The sequence below is a fragment of the Petromyzon marinus genome (assembly GCF_048934315.1).
Source record: "Petromyzon marinus isolate PM22_M1 ecotype Great Lakes invasive population chromosome 84 unlocalized genomic scaffold, UKy_Petmar_22M1.pri1.0 chr84_unloc.1, whole genome shotgun sequence".
Classification (NCBI taxonomy): Eukaryota; Metazoa; Chordata; class Hyperoartia; order Petromyzontiformes; family Petromyzontidae; genus Petromyzon; species Petromyzon marinus.
The window spans coordinates 63543-77892 of NW_027422638.1; the positions used below are offsets into that span (position 1 = coordinate 63543).

At 54.6% G+C, this 14350-nt stretch overlaps 1 protein-coding gene across 1 annotated transcript in view; it reads right to left on the reverse strand.

Moving 5' to 3' along the window:
* The window catches only part of LOC116936845 (carnosine synthase 1), a 65998-nt gene extending 60486 nt beyond the window's left edge, over nucleotides 1-5512 (reverse strand). Inside the window, exon 1 of the mRNA XM_076059013.1 lies at nucleotides 5429-5512. Coding sequence (XP_075915128.1) covers nucleotides 5429-5434 — 6 coding nt within the window. The 5' untranslated portion in view covers nucleotides 5435-5512. The remainder of the gene's footprint in view (nucleotides 1-5428) is intronic.
* Between the last annotated feature and the right edge of the window lie 8838 nt (nucleotides 5513-14350).

Sequence of the window (14350 nt, forward strand, 5' to 3'; positions counted from 1 at the left end):
GGTGAGTGAGTGAGTGGGTTAGTGGGTGGGTTAGTGGGTGAGTGGGTGAGTGAGTGAGTGGGTGAGTGGGTGAGTGCGGGAGTGAGTGAGTGGGTGGATGAGTGAGTGATTGGGTGAGTCAGTGGATGAGTGGGTGGGTGAGTGGGTGGGTGAGTAGGTGAGTCAGTGGGTGAGTGAGTGAGTGGGTGGGTGAGTGGGTGGGTGAGTGGGTGAGTGGGTTAGTGGGTGGGTGAGTGAGTAGGTGGGTGAGTGGGTGGGTGAGTGAGTGGGTGGGTGAGTGGGTGAGTGAGTGAGTGGGTTAGTGGGTGGGTTAGTGGGTGAGTGAGTGAGTGGGTGAGTGAGTGGGTGAGTGGGTGGGTGAGTGAGTGGGTGCGTGGGTGAGTGAGTGAGGGTGCGTGGGTGAGTGAGTGGGTGAGTGGGTGGGTGAGTGGGTGAGTGAGTGAGGGTGCGTGGGTGGGTGATTGAGTGGGTGGGTGAGTGGGTGAGTGAGTGGGTGCGTGGGTGAGTGAGTGAGTGGGGGGTGCGTGGCTGAGTGAGTGTGTGGGTGAGTGAGTGGGTGGGTAGGTTAGTGGGTGAGTGGGTGAGTGGGTGGGTGAGTGAGTGAGTGGGTGAGTGAGTGAGTGGGTGAGTGAGTGGGTGGGTGAGTGAGTGGGTGGGTGAGTGGTTGGGTGGGTGAGTGAGTGGGTGGGTAGGTAGGTTAGTGGGTGAGTGGGTGAGTGTGTTTAGTGTGTGGGTGAGTGTGTTAGTGTGTGGGTGAGTTTGTTAGTTTGTGGGTGAGTGTGTTAGTGTATGGGTGAGTGTGTTAGTGTGTGGGTGAGTGTGTTAGTTTGTGGGTGAGTGTGTTAGTGTATGGTGAGTGTGTTAGTGTGTGGGTGAGTGTGTTAGTGTGTGGGTGAGTGTGTTAGTGTATGGTTAGTGTGTGGGTGAGTGTGTTAGTGTATGGGTGAGTGTGTTAGTGTATGGGTGAGTATGTTAGTGTGTGGGTGAGCGTGTTAGTGTATGGGTGAGTGTGTTAGTGTGTGGGTGAGTGTGTTAGTGTGTGGGTGAATGTGTTAGTGTGTGGGTGAGTGTGTTAGTGTATGGGTGAGTGTGTTAGTGTGTGGGTGAGCGTGTTAGTGTATGGGTGAGTGTGTTAGTGTGTGGGTGAGTGTGTTAGTGTGTGGGTGAGTGTGTTAGTGTGTGGGTGAGTGTGTTAGTGTATGGGTGAGTGTGTTAGTGTATGGGTGAGTGTGTTAGTGTGTGGGTGAGTGTGTTAGTGTGTGGGTGAGTGTGTTAGTGTATGGGTGAGTGTGTTAGTGTATGGGTGAGTGTGTTAGTGTATGGGTGAGTGTGTTAGTGTGTGGGTGAGTGTGTTAGTGTATGGGTGAGTGTGTTAGTGTATGGGTGAGTGTGTTAGTGTGTGGGTGACTGTGTTAGTGTATGGGTGAGTGTGTTAGTGTATGGGTGAGTGTGTTAGTGTATGGGTGAGTGTGTTAGTGTATGGGTGAGTGTGTTAGTGTATGGGTGAGTGTGTTAGTGTGTGGGTGAGCGTGTTAGTGTATGGGTGAGTGTGTTAGTGTGTGGGTGAGTGTGTTAGTGTATGGGTGAGTGTGTTAGTGTGTGGGTGAGTGTGTTAGTGTATGGGTGAGTGTGCTAGTGTGTGGGTGAGTGTGTTAGTGTATGGGTGAGTGTGTTAGTGTGTGGGTGAGTGTGTTATTGTATGGGTGAGTGTGTTAGTGTGTGGGTGAGTGTGTTAGTGTATGGGTGAGTGTATTAGTGTATGGGTGAGTGTGTTAGTGTATGGGTGAGTGTGTTAGTGTATGGGTGAGTGTGTTAGTGTGTGGGTGAGCGTGTTAGTGTATGGGTGAGTGTGTTAGTGTGTGGGTGAGTGTGTTAGTGTATGGTGAGTGTGTTGGTGTATGGGTGAATGTGTTAGTGTGTGGGTGAGTGTGTTAGTGTATGGGTGAGTGTGTTAGTGTATGGGTGAGTGTTAGTGTGTGGGTGAGCGTGTTAGTGTATGGGTGAGTGTGTTAGTGTGTGGGTGAGTGTGTTAGTGTATGGGTGAGTGTGTTAGTGTGTGGGTGAGTGTGTTAGTGTATGGGTGAGTGTGCTAGTGTGTGGGTGAGTGTGTTAGTGTATGGGTGAGTGTGTTAGTGTGTGGGTGAGTGTGTTATTGTATGGGTGAGTGTGTTAGTGTGTGGGTGAGTGTGTTAGTGTATGGGTGAGTGTATTAGTGTATGGGTGAGTGTGTTAGTGTATGGGTGAGTGTGTTAGTGTGTGGGTGAGTGTGTTAGTGTATGGGTGAGTGTGTTAGTGTGTGGGTGAGTGTGTTAGTGTGTGGGTGAGTGTGTTAGTGTATGGGTGAGTGTGTTAGTGTATGGGTGAGTGTGTTAGTGTGTGGGTGAGTGTGTTAGTGTATGGTGAGTGTGTTAGTGGGTGGGTGAGTGTGTTAGTGTATGGGTGAGTGTGTTAGTGTATGGGTGAGTGTGTTAGTGTATGGGTGAGTGTGTTAGTGTATGGGTGAGTGTGTTAGTGTGTGGGTGAGTGTGTTAGTGTATGGTGAGTGTGTTAGTGTATGGGTGAGTGTGTTAGTGTATGGTGAGTGTGTTAGTGTATGGGTAAGTGTGTTAGTGTATGGTGAGTGTGTTAGTGGGTGGGTGAGTGTGTTAGTGTATGGGTGAGTGTGTTAGTGTATGGGTGAGTGTGTTAGTGTGTGGGTGAGTGTGTTAGTGTGTGGGTGAGTGTGTTAGTGTATGGGTGAGTGTATTAGTGTATGGGTGAGTGTGTTAGTGTATGGGTGAGTGTGTTAGTGTGTGGGTGAGCGTGTTAGTGTATGGGTGAGTGTGTTAGTGTGTGGGTGAGTGTGTTAGTGTATGGGTGAGTGTGTTAGTGTGTGGGTGAGCGTGTTAGTGTATGGGTGAGTGTGTTAGTGTGTGGGTGAGTGTGTTAGTGTATGGGTGAGTGTGTTAGTGTATGGGTGAGTGTGCTAGTGTGTGGGTGAGTGTGTTAGTGTATGGGTGAGTGTGTTAGTGTGTGGGTGAGTGTGTTATTGTGTGGGTGAGTGTGTTAGTGTGTGGGTGAGTGTGTTAGTGTGTGGGTGAGTGTGTTAGTGTGTGGGTGAGTGTGTTAGTGTGTGGGTGAGTGTGCTAGTGTGTGGGTGAGTGTGTTAGTGTATGGGTGAGTGTGTTAGTGTGTGGGTGAGTGTGTTATTGTATGGGTGAGTGTGTGGGTGAGTGTGTTAGTGTATGGGTGAGTGTGTTAGTGTGTGGGTGAGTGTGTTAGTGTATGGGTGAGTGTGTTAGTATGTGGGTGAGTGTGTTAGTGTATGGGTGAGTGTGTTAGTGTATGGGTGAGTGTGTTAGTGCATGGGTGAGTGGCTGGGTGATTGGATGGGTGGGTGATCGAATGGATCGGTCCGTGGGTGAGTGGGGGGTATGAGTTGTGGGTGGGTGAGTGAGTGGGTGTGAGTGAGTGGGTGGGTGAGTGAGTGAGTGGGTGAGTGGGTGGGTGAGTGGGTGGGTGAGTGAGTGAGTGGTTAAGTGGGTGGGTGGGTGAGTGGCTGGGTGAGTGGTGGGTGGATGAGTGAGTGGATGGGAGAGTGGGTGAGTGGGTGGGTGAGTGGGTGGGTGATTGAGTAGATGGGTGAGTGGATGGGTGAGTGGGTGAGTGGATAGGTGAGTTGATGGGCGAGTGAGTAGATGGGTGAGTGGGTGGGTGAGTGGGTGGGCGGGTGAGTGAGTGAGTGGGTGAGTGGGTGGGTGAGTGAAGTGGATGCGTGGGTGAGTGAGTGGGTGAGTGGGTGAGTGAGTGGATAAGTGAGTGGATGGGCGAGTGAGTAGATGGGTGAGTGGGTGGGTGAGTGGGTGAGTGGGTGGGCGAGTGAGTGGATGGGTGAGTGGATGGGTGAGTGGGTGAGTGGATGGGTGATTGCGTGGGTGAGTGAGTGAGTGGATGGGTGAATGGATGGGTGAGTGGGTGGGCGGGTGGGCGAGTGAGTGGATGGGTGAGTGGATGGGTGAGTGGGTGAGTGGATGGGTGATTGAGTGGGTGAGTGGATGGGTGATCGAGTGGGCGAGTGAGAGAGTGGGTGAGTGGATGGGTGAGTGGGTGAGTGAGTGAGTGGATGGGTGAGTGGATGGGTGAGTGGGTGAGTGGATGGGTGAGTGTGCTAGTGTGTGGGTGAGTGTGTTAGTGTATGGGTGAGTGTGTTAGTGTGTGGGTGAGTGTGTTAGTGTATGGGTGAGTGTGTTAGTGTGTGGGTGAGTGTGTTAGTGTATGGGTGAGTGTTTTAGTGTATGGGTGAGTGTGTTAGTGCATGGGTGAGTGGCTGGGTGATTGGATGGGTGGGTGATCGAATGGATCGGTCGTGGGTGAGTGGGGGGTATGAGTTGTGGGTGGGTGAGTGAGTGGGTGTGAGTGAGTGGGTGGGTGAGTGAGTGAGTGGGTGAGTGGGTGGGTGAGTGGGTGGGTGAGTGAGTGAGTGGTTAAGTGGGTGGGTGGGTGAGTGGCTGGGTGAGTGGTGGGTGGATGAGTGAGTGGATGGGAGAGTGTGTGAGTGGGTGGGTGAGTGGGTGGGTGATTGAGTGGATGGGTGAGTGGATGGGCGAGTGAGTGGATGGGTGGGTGAATGGGTGGGTGAGTGGGTGGGTGAGTGAGTGGATGGGTGAGTGGATGGGTGAGTGGGTGAGTGGATAGGTGAGTGGATGGGCGAGTGAGTAGATGGGTGGGTGAGTGGGTGGGCGGGTGAGTGAGTGAGTGGGTGAGTGGGTGGGTGAGTGAAGTGGATGGGTGGGTGAGTGAGTGGGTGAGTGGGTGAGTGAGTGGATAAGTGAGTGGATGGGCGAGTGAGTAGATGGGTGAGTGGGTGGGTGAGTGGGTGAGTGGGTGGGCGAGTGAGTGGATGGGTGAGTGGATGGGTGAGTGGATGGGTGATTGCGTGGGTGAGTGAGTGAGTGGATGGGTGAATGGATGGGTGAGTGGGTGGGCGGGTGGGCGAGTGAGTGGATGGGTGAGTGGGTGAGTGGATGGGTGATTGAGTGGGTGAGTGGATGGGTGATCGAGAGGGCGAGTGAGAGAGTGGGTGAGTGGATGGGTGAGTGGGTGAGTGAGTGAGTGAGTGGATGGGTGAGTGAGTGGATGGGTGAGTGGGTGAGTGGATGGGTGATTGAGTGGGTGAGTGAGTGGGTGAGTGAGTGGATGGGTGAGTGAGTGAGTGGATGGGTGAGTGAGTGGGTGAGTGGATGGGTGATTGAGTGGGTGAGTGAGTGAGTGACTGGTCTCAGTGGAGAGCTACCCCCCCCATACCCCCCCATACCCCCCCCCCCCCTCACGATGTAAGTGGGTCACCGCCCCCCCTTTCGGCTCGCCTCGTCCCTCTCCCTCCTCACCACCACCCCCCACCACCACCACCCCCCCGCCCTCACCGGGTGAGGTGGGACTCGCCACTCACCATCATCTCGCCGAGTGAGGAGAGGCCAGACAGGGCACAGCGCCTGAGACTGCTGACGGACGCCCGTCACGCGTGGGGGTTTATATAGCGAGGGGGTGGGTGGTGGTGGTGGGGGTGGTGGTGGTGGGGGGTGGTGGTGGTGGTGGGGGGTGGTGGTCGTGGTGGTGGTGCGTCCGTGGGTGAGTGGGGGGTATGAGTTGTGAGTGGGTGAGTGAGTGTGTGGGTGGGTGAGTGAGTGTGTGAGTGGGTGGATGAGTGAGTGTGTGGGTGAGTGAGTGTGTGGGTGGGTGGGTGAGTGTGTGAGTGGGTGAGTGAGTGTGTGGGTGAGTGAGTGTGTGAGTGGGTGGGTGAGTGTGTGGGTGAGTGAGTGAGTGTGTGGGTGGGTGAGTGAGTGTGTGGGTGAGTGAGGGAGTGTGTGGGTGGGTGAGTGCGTGGGTGAGTGTGTGGGTGAGTGAGTGAGTGTGATGAGTGAGTGAGTGGGTGAGTGAGTGAGTGTGTGAGTGGGTGGGTGAGTGTGTGGGTGAGTGAGTGAGTGTGTGGGTGAGTGAGTGGGTGAGTGAGTGAGTGTGTGAGTGGGTGAGTGAGTGAGTGGGTGAGTGAGTGAGTGTGTGGGTGAGTGAGTGCGTGGGTGTGTGAGTGAGTGGGTGTGAGTGTGTGGGTGGGTGAGTGTATGGGTGAGTGTGTGGGTGGGTGAGTGAGTGTGTGTGTGGGTGAGTGAGTGAGTGTGTGGGTGAGTGAGTGAGTGTGTGGGTGAGTGAGTGAGTGTGTGGGTGAGTGAGTGAGTGTGTGGGTGAGTGAGTGCGTGGGTGTTTGTGTGTGGGTGGGTGAGTGTGTGGGTGAAGGTGTGGGTGGGTTAGTTTGTGGGTGGGTGAGTGTGTGGGTGAGTGTGTGGGTGAGTGTGTGGGTGGGTGAGTATGGGTGGGTGAGTGAGTGGGTGTGAGTGGGTGGGTGGATGTGAGTGAGTGTGTGGATGTGAGTGGATGGATGTGCGTGGGTGGGTGAGTGTGTGGGTAAGTGTGTGGGTGAGTGGAAGGGCGATTGAGTGGGTGGGTGGATGTGTGGGTGAGTGAGTGTGTGGGTGAAGGTGTGGGTGGGTTAGTGTGTGTGTGGGTGAGTGGGTGGGTGAGTGGATGGGCGAGTGAGAGTGTGGGTGAGTGTGTGGGTGAGTGTGTGGGTGGGTGAGTGTGGGTGGGTGAGTGAGTGGGTGTGAGTGGGTGGGTGGGTGGATGTGGGTGAGTGTGTGGGTGAGTGTGTGGGTGTGTTGGTGAATGTGTGGGTAAGTGTGTGGGTGGGTGAGTGTGTGGATGTGTTGGTGAGTGTGTGGGTGAGTGTGTGGGTGGGTGTGTGGGTGAGTGTGTGACTGAGTGTGTGGGTGAGTCTGTGGGTGGGTGTGTGGGTGGGGGTTTGAGTGTGTGTGTGGGTGAGTGTGGGGGTGAGTGTTTGTGTGTGTGGGTGAGTCTGTGGGTGAGTGTGTGGGTGAGTGTGTGGGTGAGTGTGTGGGTGAGTGAGTGGGTGGGTGTGTGGGTGAGTGTTTGTGTGTGTGGGTGATTTTGTGGGTGAGTGTGTGGGTGAGTGTGGGGGTGAGTGGTTGTGTGTGTGGGTGAGTTTGTGGGTGAGTGTGTGGGTGAGTGTGTGTGTGGGTGAGTGTGTGGGTGAGTGTGTGGGTGAGTGAGTGAGTGTGTGTGTGGGTGGGTGTGTGGGTGAGTGTGTGAGTGAGTGTGTGGGTGAGTATGGGGGTGAGTGTGTGGGTGAGTGTGTGGGTGAGTGTGGGTGTGTTGGTGAATGTGTGGGTGAGTGTGGGGGTGAGTATGTGGGTGAGTGAGTGTGTGGGTGAGTGTGTGGGTGAGTGTGTGGGTGGGGGTGTGAGTGAGTGTGTGGGTGAATGTGTGTGTGAGTGTGTGGGTGAGTGTGTGAGTGGGTGTGTGGGTGAGTGTGTGAGTGTGTGTGTGGGTGAATGTGTGGGTGAGTGTGTGTGTGGGTGAGTGTGTGGGTGAGTGTGTGTGTGGGTGAGTGTGTGTGTGAGTGTGTGTGTGGGTGAGTGTGTGGGTGAATGTGTGGGTGAGTGTGTGTGTGGGTGAGTGTGTGGGTGAGTGAGTGAGTGGGTGTATGGGTGAGTGTGTGAGTATGTGTGTGGGTGAGTGTGTGGGTGAGTGAGTGTGGGTGGGAGTGTGTGAGTGTATGTGTGGGTGAGTGTGTGGGTGAGTGTGTGTGTGGGTGAGTGAGTGAATGGGTGTATGGGTGAGTGTGTGGGTGAGTGTGTGGGTGAGTGAGTGAGTGAGTGGGTGGGTGTGTGGGTGAGTGTGTGTGTGGGTGAGTGTGTGGGTGAGTGAGTGTGTGGGTGAGTGTGGGGGTGAGTGTGTGAGTGTGTGTGTGGATCAGTGTGTGAATGTGTGGGTGTGTGTGTGGGTGAGTGTGTGAATGTGTGGGTGTGTGTGTCTGTGTGTGTGTGGGTGAGTGTGTGTGTGTGGGTGAGTTAGTGAGTGTGTGGGTGAGTGAGTGGGTGTGTGTGGGTGAGTGTGTGGGTGAGTGTGTAAGTGTATGGGTGAGTGTGTGAATGTGTGTGTGTGTCTGTGTGTGTGTAGCGCTGCGACCCGGGTTCGATTCCCGCTCACGGCCAACACCATCAGTGACGATTCTCTGAACCGGTCCTTGGCCTCTCCTAGGTCGACTCAGCCTCAAATGAGTACTTGCTGTAGCGGTGGTGGTGTAGTAAACATCGACATTGGGGAGACAAAGGCGGTCAGGCGTGGTGCTAGCCACCCACCCCCTCGTGTACCGTGTCGGCCTTCATAGGTGCTCGCTAGCAGCACTTGCCCCTACAGGCTGTTAAGGCTACACGGGGGATCTTTGTCTTTGTGACTGCGTGTCTGCGTGTATCTCTGTGATTATAAATAGCTTGGAGCTTGTCACTGTGTGCTGGAGCAAGCGGTGTGTGTGTCAGTGTGTGTGTCAGTGTGTGTGTCAGTCTGTGTGTGTCAGTGTGTGTGTGTCAGTGTCAGTGTGTGTGTGTCAGTGTGTGTGTGTGTCAGTGTGTGTGTGTCAGTGTGTGTGTCAGTGTGTGTGTCAGTGTGTGTCAGTGTGTGTCAGTGTGTGTGTGTGTGTCAGTGTGTGTGTCAGTGTGTGTGTCAGTGTGTGTGTGTCAGTCTGTGTGTGTGTGTCAGTGTGTGTGTCAGTGTGTGTGTCAATGTGTGTGTCAATGTGTGTGTGTGTCAGTGTGAGTGTGTCAGTGTGTGTGTCAGTGTGTGTCAGTGTGTGTGTGTCAGTGTGTGTCAGTGTGTGTGTGTCAGTGTGTGTCAGTGTGTGTGTCAGTGTGTGTGACAGTGTGTGTCAGTGTGTGTCAGTGTGTGTGTCAGTGTGTGTGTCAGTGTGTGTGTCAGTGTGTGTGTCAGTGTGTCAGTGTGTGTGTCAGTGTGTGTGTGTCAGTGTGTGTCAGTCTGTGTGTGTATCAGTGTGTGTGTGTCAGTGTGTGTGTGTCAGTCTGTGTGTGTGTCAGTGTGTGTGTGTCAGTGTGTGTGTCAGTGTGTGTGTGTGTCAGTGTGTGTGTGTGTCAGTGTGTGTGTGTCAGTGTGTGTGTCAGTTTGTGTCAGTGTGTGTGTGTCAGTGTGTGTGTTTCAGTGTGTGTGTGTCAGTGTGTGTGTGTGTCAGTGTGTGTGTGTCTGTGTGTGTGTGTCAGTGTGTGTGTGTGTGTCAGTGTGTGTGTGTCAGTGTGTGTGTGTCAGTGTGTGTGTGTCAGTGTGTGTGTCAGTGTGTGTGTGTCTGTGTGTGTGTGTCAGTGTGTGTGTGTCTGTGTGTGTGTGTGTCTGTGTGTGTCAGTGTGTGTGTGTGTGTGCACATGGCCTGGCACAAGCGTCGTGGTGACGTCACCACCACTTAGTGGTGAATGGCGGTTGTTGTTGTTGTTGTGTGTGTGCCAGTGTGTGTGCGTCTGTGTGTGTGTCTGTGTGTGTGTGTCAGTGTGTGTCATGGCTGGGTCATCTATCCCGCATGCCCAGCCACCGAAACAGCTTTTGTTCGGCCGGATCGAGGGGGCTAAGCGGGCGCGGCACGGGCTAGAGAAGAGATGGAGTGATGTGGTACAGGAGGACGTGGAGCTGAGTGGACTTGCCGATGACTGGTACCAGCGGTGTCAAGTTCGGCCTCTGTGGAGGAGGCTCGTGAAGGACGCTACTGGGCAGTTGGAGGCAGTCGCCCTCCAACAACAACGGAGGGCGGAGGAGCGACGCTCACAACAACGAGCGGAGCACCGGGTGGCTAAAGCACAGCATGTTGGCACAGTAGGGGGCACAGGTGGTGCATCAGCCAGTCATCTCAGTCAGTCGACCCGTGGCACCTGGGTCTGCCCCGTGACCTCCTGCCAGCGGGCGTTCGACACTTCACGTGGCCTCAAGGTGCACATGGCCTGGCACAAGCGTCGTGGTGACGTCACCGCCACTTAGTGGCGAATGGCGGTTGTTGATGTGTGTGTGTGTTTGTGTCTGTGTGTGTTTCATTGTGTGGTTGTCTGTGTGTCTGTGTGTGCGTGTCCTAGGCGAAATGCTGAGGGAGGGTGGCGTTTGTGCACAGACTGCCCTACATGACATCATAACAACAGTCTGGACCACTGGACGGGTTCCGCAGGATTGGAAGGATGCCCTGGTGGTCCCCCTCTTTAAGAAGGGGGACCGCACAGACTGTAACAACTACAGGGGCATCTCACTCCTCAGTGTGCCGGGAAAGGTCCTGGCAAGGATTATTCAGCATCGCCTTGCCAGGCACGCTGAGGAGAGGCTTGCGGAGCCCCAATGCGGTTTCAGGAAAGGGCGGTCCTGCACACAGATGCCATATTTTCTGTCCGTCTGCTACAGCAGAGGTGTAGGGAATTCCAACAAGACCTACGTCTCTGCCTTATTGACCTGGTCAAGGCACTATGGTACCATCAGTAGGCCTGGGCTCTGGGTTGTTCTTCGTGCTTTCGGAGTCCCTGACCCTCTGCTCACGATCATTAAGGACCTTCATGATGGTGAGCGTACTCACCCACCCACTTACTCACCCACTCACTCACTCGCCAACTCACTCACAATCGAAACCTTTCCCCCGCAGTTCGCAAGGCAAGGCCATCCCTGCCTTACGTGAAGACATCATCATCATCATCAGCAGATGCTTCTTGCTCTATTACACTGTCTCAGAAGATGGCCACTCACAGGGGGTGACTACTTCCTCTGATATCTGAGGCACCACAGCCTCCTAGCTAGCAGGGTCAACCCCAGCCTTGACACTCACTCACTCACAGGGGGTGACTACTTCCTCTGCTATCTGAGGCACCACAGCCTCCTAGCTAGCAGGGTCAACCCCAGCCTTGACACTCACTCACAGGGGGTGACTACTTCCTCTGCTATCTGAGGCACCACAGCCTCCTAGCTAGCAGGGTCAACCCCAGCCTTGACACTCACTCATAGGGGGTGACTACTTCCTCTGATATCTGAGGCACCACAGCCTCCTAGCTAGCAGAGTCAACCCCAGCCTTGACACTCACTCACAGGGGGTGACTACTTCCTCTGATATCTGAGGCACCACAGCCCCCTAGCTAGCAGGGTCAACTCCACCTTGATACTCACTCACTCACAGGGGGTGACTACTTCCTCTGATATCTGAGGCACCGCAGCCTCCTAGCTAGCAGGGTCAACTCCACCTTGATAGTCACTCACTCACAGGGGGTGACTACTTCCTCTGATATCTGAGGCACCACAACCCACTAGCTAGCAGGGTCAACTCCACCTTGATACTCACAGGGGGTGACTACTTCCTCTGATATCTGAGGCACCGCAGCCTCCTAGCTAGCAGGGTCAACTCCACCTTGATACTCACTCACTCACAGGGGGTGACTACTTCCTCTGATATCTGAGGCACCGCGGCCTCCTAGCTATCAGGGTCAACTCCACCTTGATAGTCACTCACAGGGGGTGACTACTTCCTCTGATATCTGAGGCACCACAGTCCCCTAGCTAGCAGGGTCAACTCCACCTTGATAGTCACTCACAGGGGGTGACTACTTCCTCTGATATCTGAGGCACCACAGTCCCCTAGCTAGCAGGGTGAACTCCACCTTGATACTCACTCACTCACAGGGGGTGACTACTTCCTCTGATATCTGAGGCACCACAGCCCCTAGCTAGCAGGGTCAACTCCACCTTGATACTCACTCACTCACAGGGGGTGACTACTTCCACTGATATCTGAGGCACCGCAGCCTCCTAGCTATCAGGGTCAACTCCACCTTGATACTCACTCACAGGGGGTGACTACTTCCTCTGATATCTGAGGCACCACAGCTCCCTAGCTAGCAGGGTCAACTCCACCTTGATACTCACTCACTCACAGGGGGTGACTACTTCCTCTGACATCTGAGGCACCACAGTCCCCTAGCTAGCAGGGTCAACTCCACCTTGATAGTCACTCACTCACAGGGGGTGACTACTTCCTCTGATATCTGAGGCACCACAGCCCCCTAGCTAGCAGGGTCAACTCAACCTTGATACTCACTCACTCACAGGGGGTGACTACTTCCTCTGATATCTGAGGCACCACAGCCTCCTAGCTAGCAGGGTCAACTCCACCTTGATACTCACTCACAGGGGGTGACTACTTCCTCTGATATCTGAGGCACCACAGCCCCCTAGCTAGCAGGGTCAACTCCACCTTGCTAATCACTCACTCACAGGGGGTGACTTCTTCCTCTGATATCTGAGGCACTGCGGCCTCCTAGCTAGCAGGGTCAACTCCACCTTGATAGTCACTCACTCACAGGGGGTGACTACTTCCTCTGATATCTGAGGCACCACAGCCTCCTAGCTAGCAGGGTCAACTCCACCTTGATACTCACTCACTCACAGGGGGTGACTACTTCCTCTGATATCTGAGGCACCGCGGCCTCCTAGCTATCAGGGTCAACTCCACCTTGACACTCACTCACTCACAGGGGGTGACTACTTCCTCTGACATCTGAGGCACTGCAGCCCCCTAGCTCTCAGGGTCAACCCCAGCCTTGACACTCACTCACAGGGGGTGACTACTTCCTCTGATATCTGAGGCACCACAACCCCCTAGCTAGCAGGGTCAACCCCAGCCTTGACACTCACTCACAGGGGGTGACAACTTCCTCTGATATCTGAGGCACCGCGGCCTCTTAGCTATCAGGGTCAACTCCACCTTGACACTCACTCACTCACAGGGGGTGACTACTTCCTCTGATATCTGAGGCACCACAGCCCCCTAGCTAGCAGGGTCAACTCCACCTTGATACTCACTCACTCACTCACAGGGGGTGACTACTTCCTCTGATATCTGAGGCACCACAGCCTCCTAGCTAGCAGGGTCAACTCCACCTTGATACTCACTCACAGGGGGTGACAACTTCCTCTGATATCTGAGGCACCGCGGCCTCCTAGCTAGCAGGGTCAACTCCACCTTGACACTCACTCACAGGGGGTGACTACTTCCTCTGATATCTGAGGCACCGCGGCCTCTTAGCTAGCAGGGTCAACTCCACCTTGACACTCACTCACTCACTCACAGGGGGTGACTACTTCCTCTGATATCTGAGGCACCACAGCCCCCTAGCTAGCAGGGTCAACTCCACCTTGATACTCACTCACTCACTCACAGGGGGTGACTACTTCCTCTGATATCTGAGGCACCACAGCCTCCTAGCTAGCAGGGTCAACTCCACCTTGATACTCACTCACAGGGGGTGACAACTTCCTCTGATATCTGAGGCACCGCGGCCTCCTAGCTAGCAGGGTCAACTCCACCTTGATACTCACTCACTCACAGGGGGTGACTACTTCCTCTGATATTTGAGGCACCACAGCCCCTAGCTAGCAGGGTCAACTCCACCTTGATACTCACTCACTCACAGGGGGTGACTACTTCCTCTGATATCTGAGGCACCACATCCCCCTAGCTAGCAGGGTCAACTCCACCTTGACACTCACTCACTCACTCACAGGGGGTGACTACTTCCTCTGATATCTGAGGCACCGCAGTCCCCTAGCTAGCAGGGTCAACTCCACCTTGATACTCACTCACAGGGGGTGACAACTTCCTCTGATATCTGAGGCACCGCGGCCTCCTAGCTATCAGGGTCAACTCCACCTTGATACTCACTCACAGAGGGTGACTACTTCCTCTGATATCTGAGACACCACAGCCCCCTAGCTAGCCGGGTCAACTCCACCTTGATACTCACTCACAGGGGGTGACTACTTCCTCTGATATCTGAGGCACCACAGCCTCCTAGCTAGCAGGGTCAACTCCACCTTGATACTCACTCACTCACAGGGGGTGACAACTTCCTCTGATATCTGAGGCACCACAGCCTCCTAGCTAGCAGGGTCAACTCCACCTTGATACTCACTCACTCACAGGGGGTGACTACTTCCTCTGATATCTGAGGCACCACAGCTCCCTAGCTAGCAGGGTCAACTCCACCTTGATACTCACTCACTCACAGGGGGTGACTATTTCCTCTGATATCTGAGGCACCACAGCCCCCTAGCTAGCAGGGTCAACTCCACCTTGATACTCACTCACAGGGGGTGACTACTTCCTCTGATATCTGAGGCACCACGGCCTCCTAGCTAGCAGGGTCAACTCCACCTTGATACTCACTCACAGGGGGTGACTACTTCCTCTGATATCTGAGGCACAACAAGCCCCCTAGCTAGAAGGGTCAACTCCACCTTGATACTCACTCACTCGCTCACAGGGGGTGACTACTTCCTCTGATATCTGAGGCACCACGGCCTCCTAGCTAGCAGGGTCAACTCCACCTTGATACTCACTCACAGGGGGTGACTACTTCCTCTGATATCTGAGGCACCACAGCCTCCTAGCTAGCAGGGTCAACTCCACCTTGATACTCACTCACAGGGGGTGACTACTTCC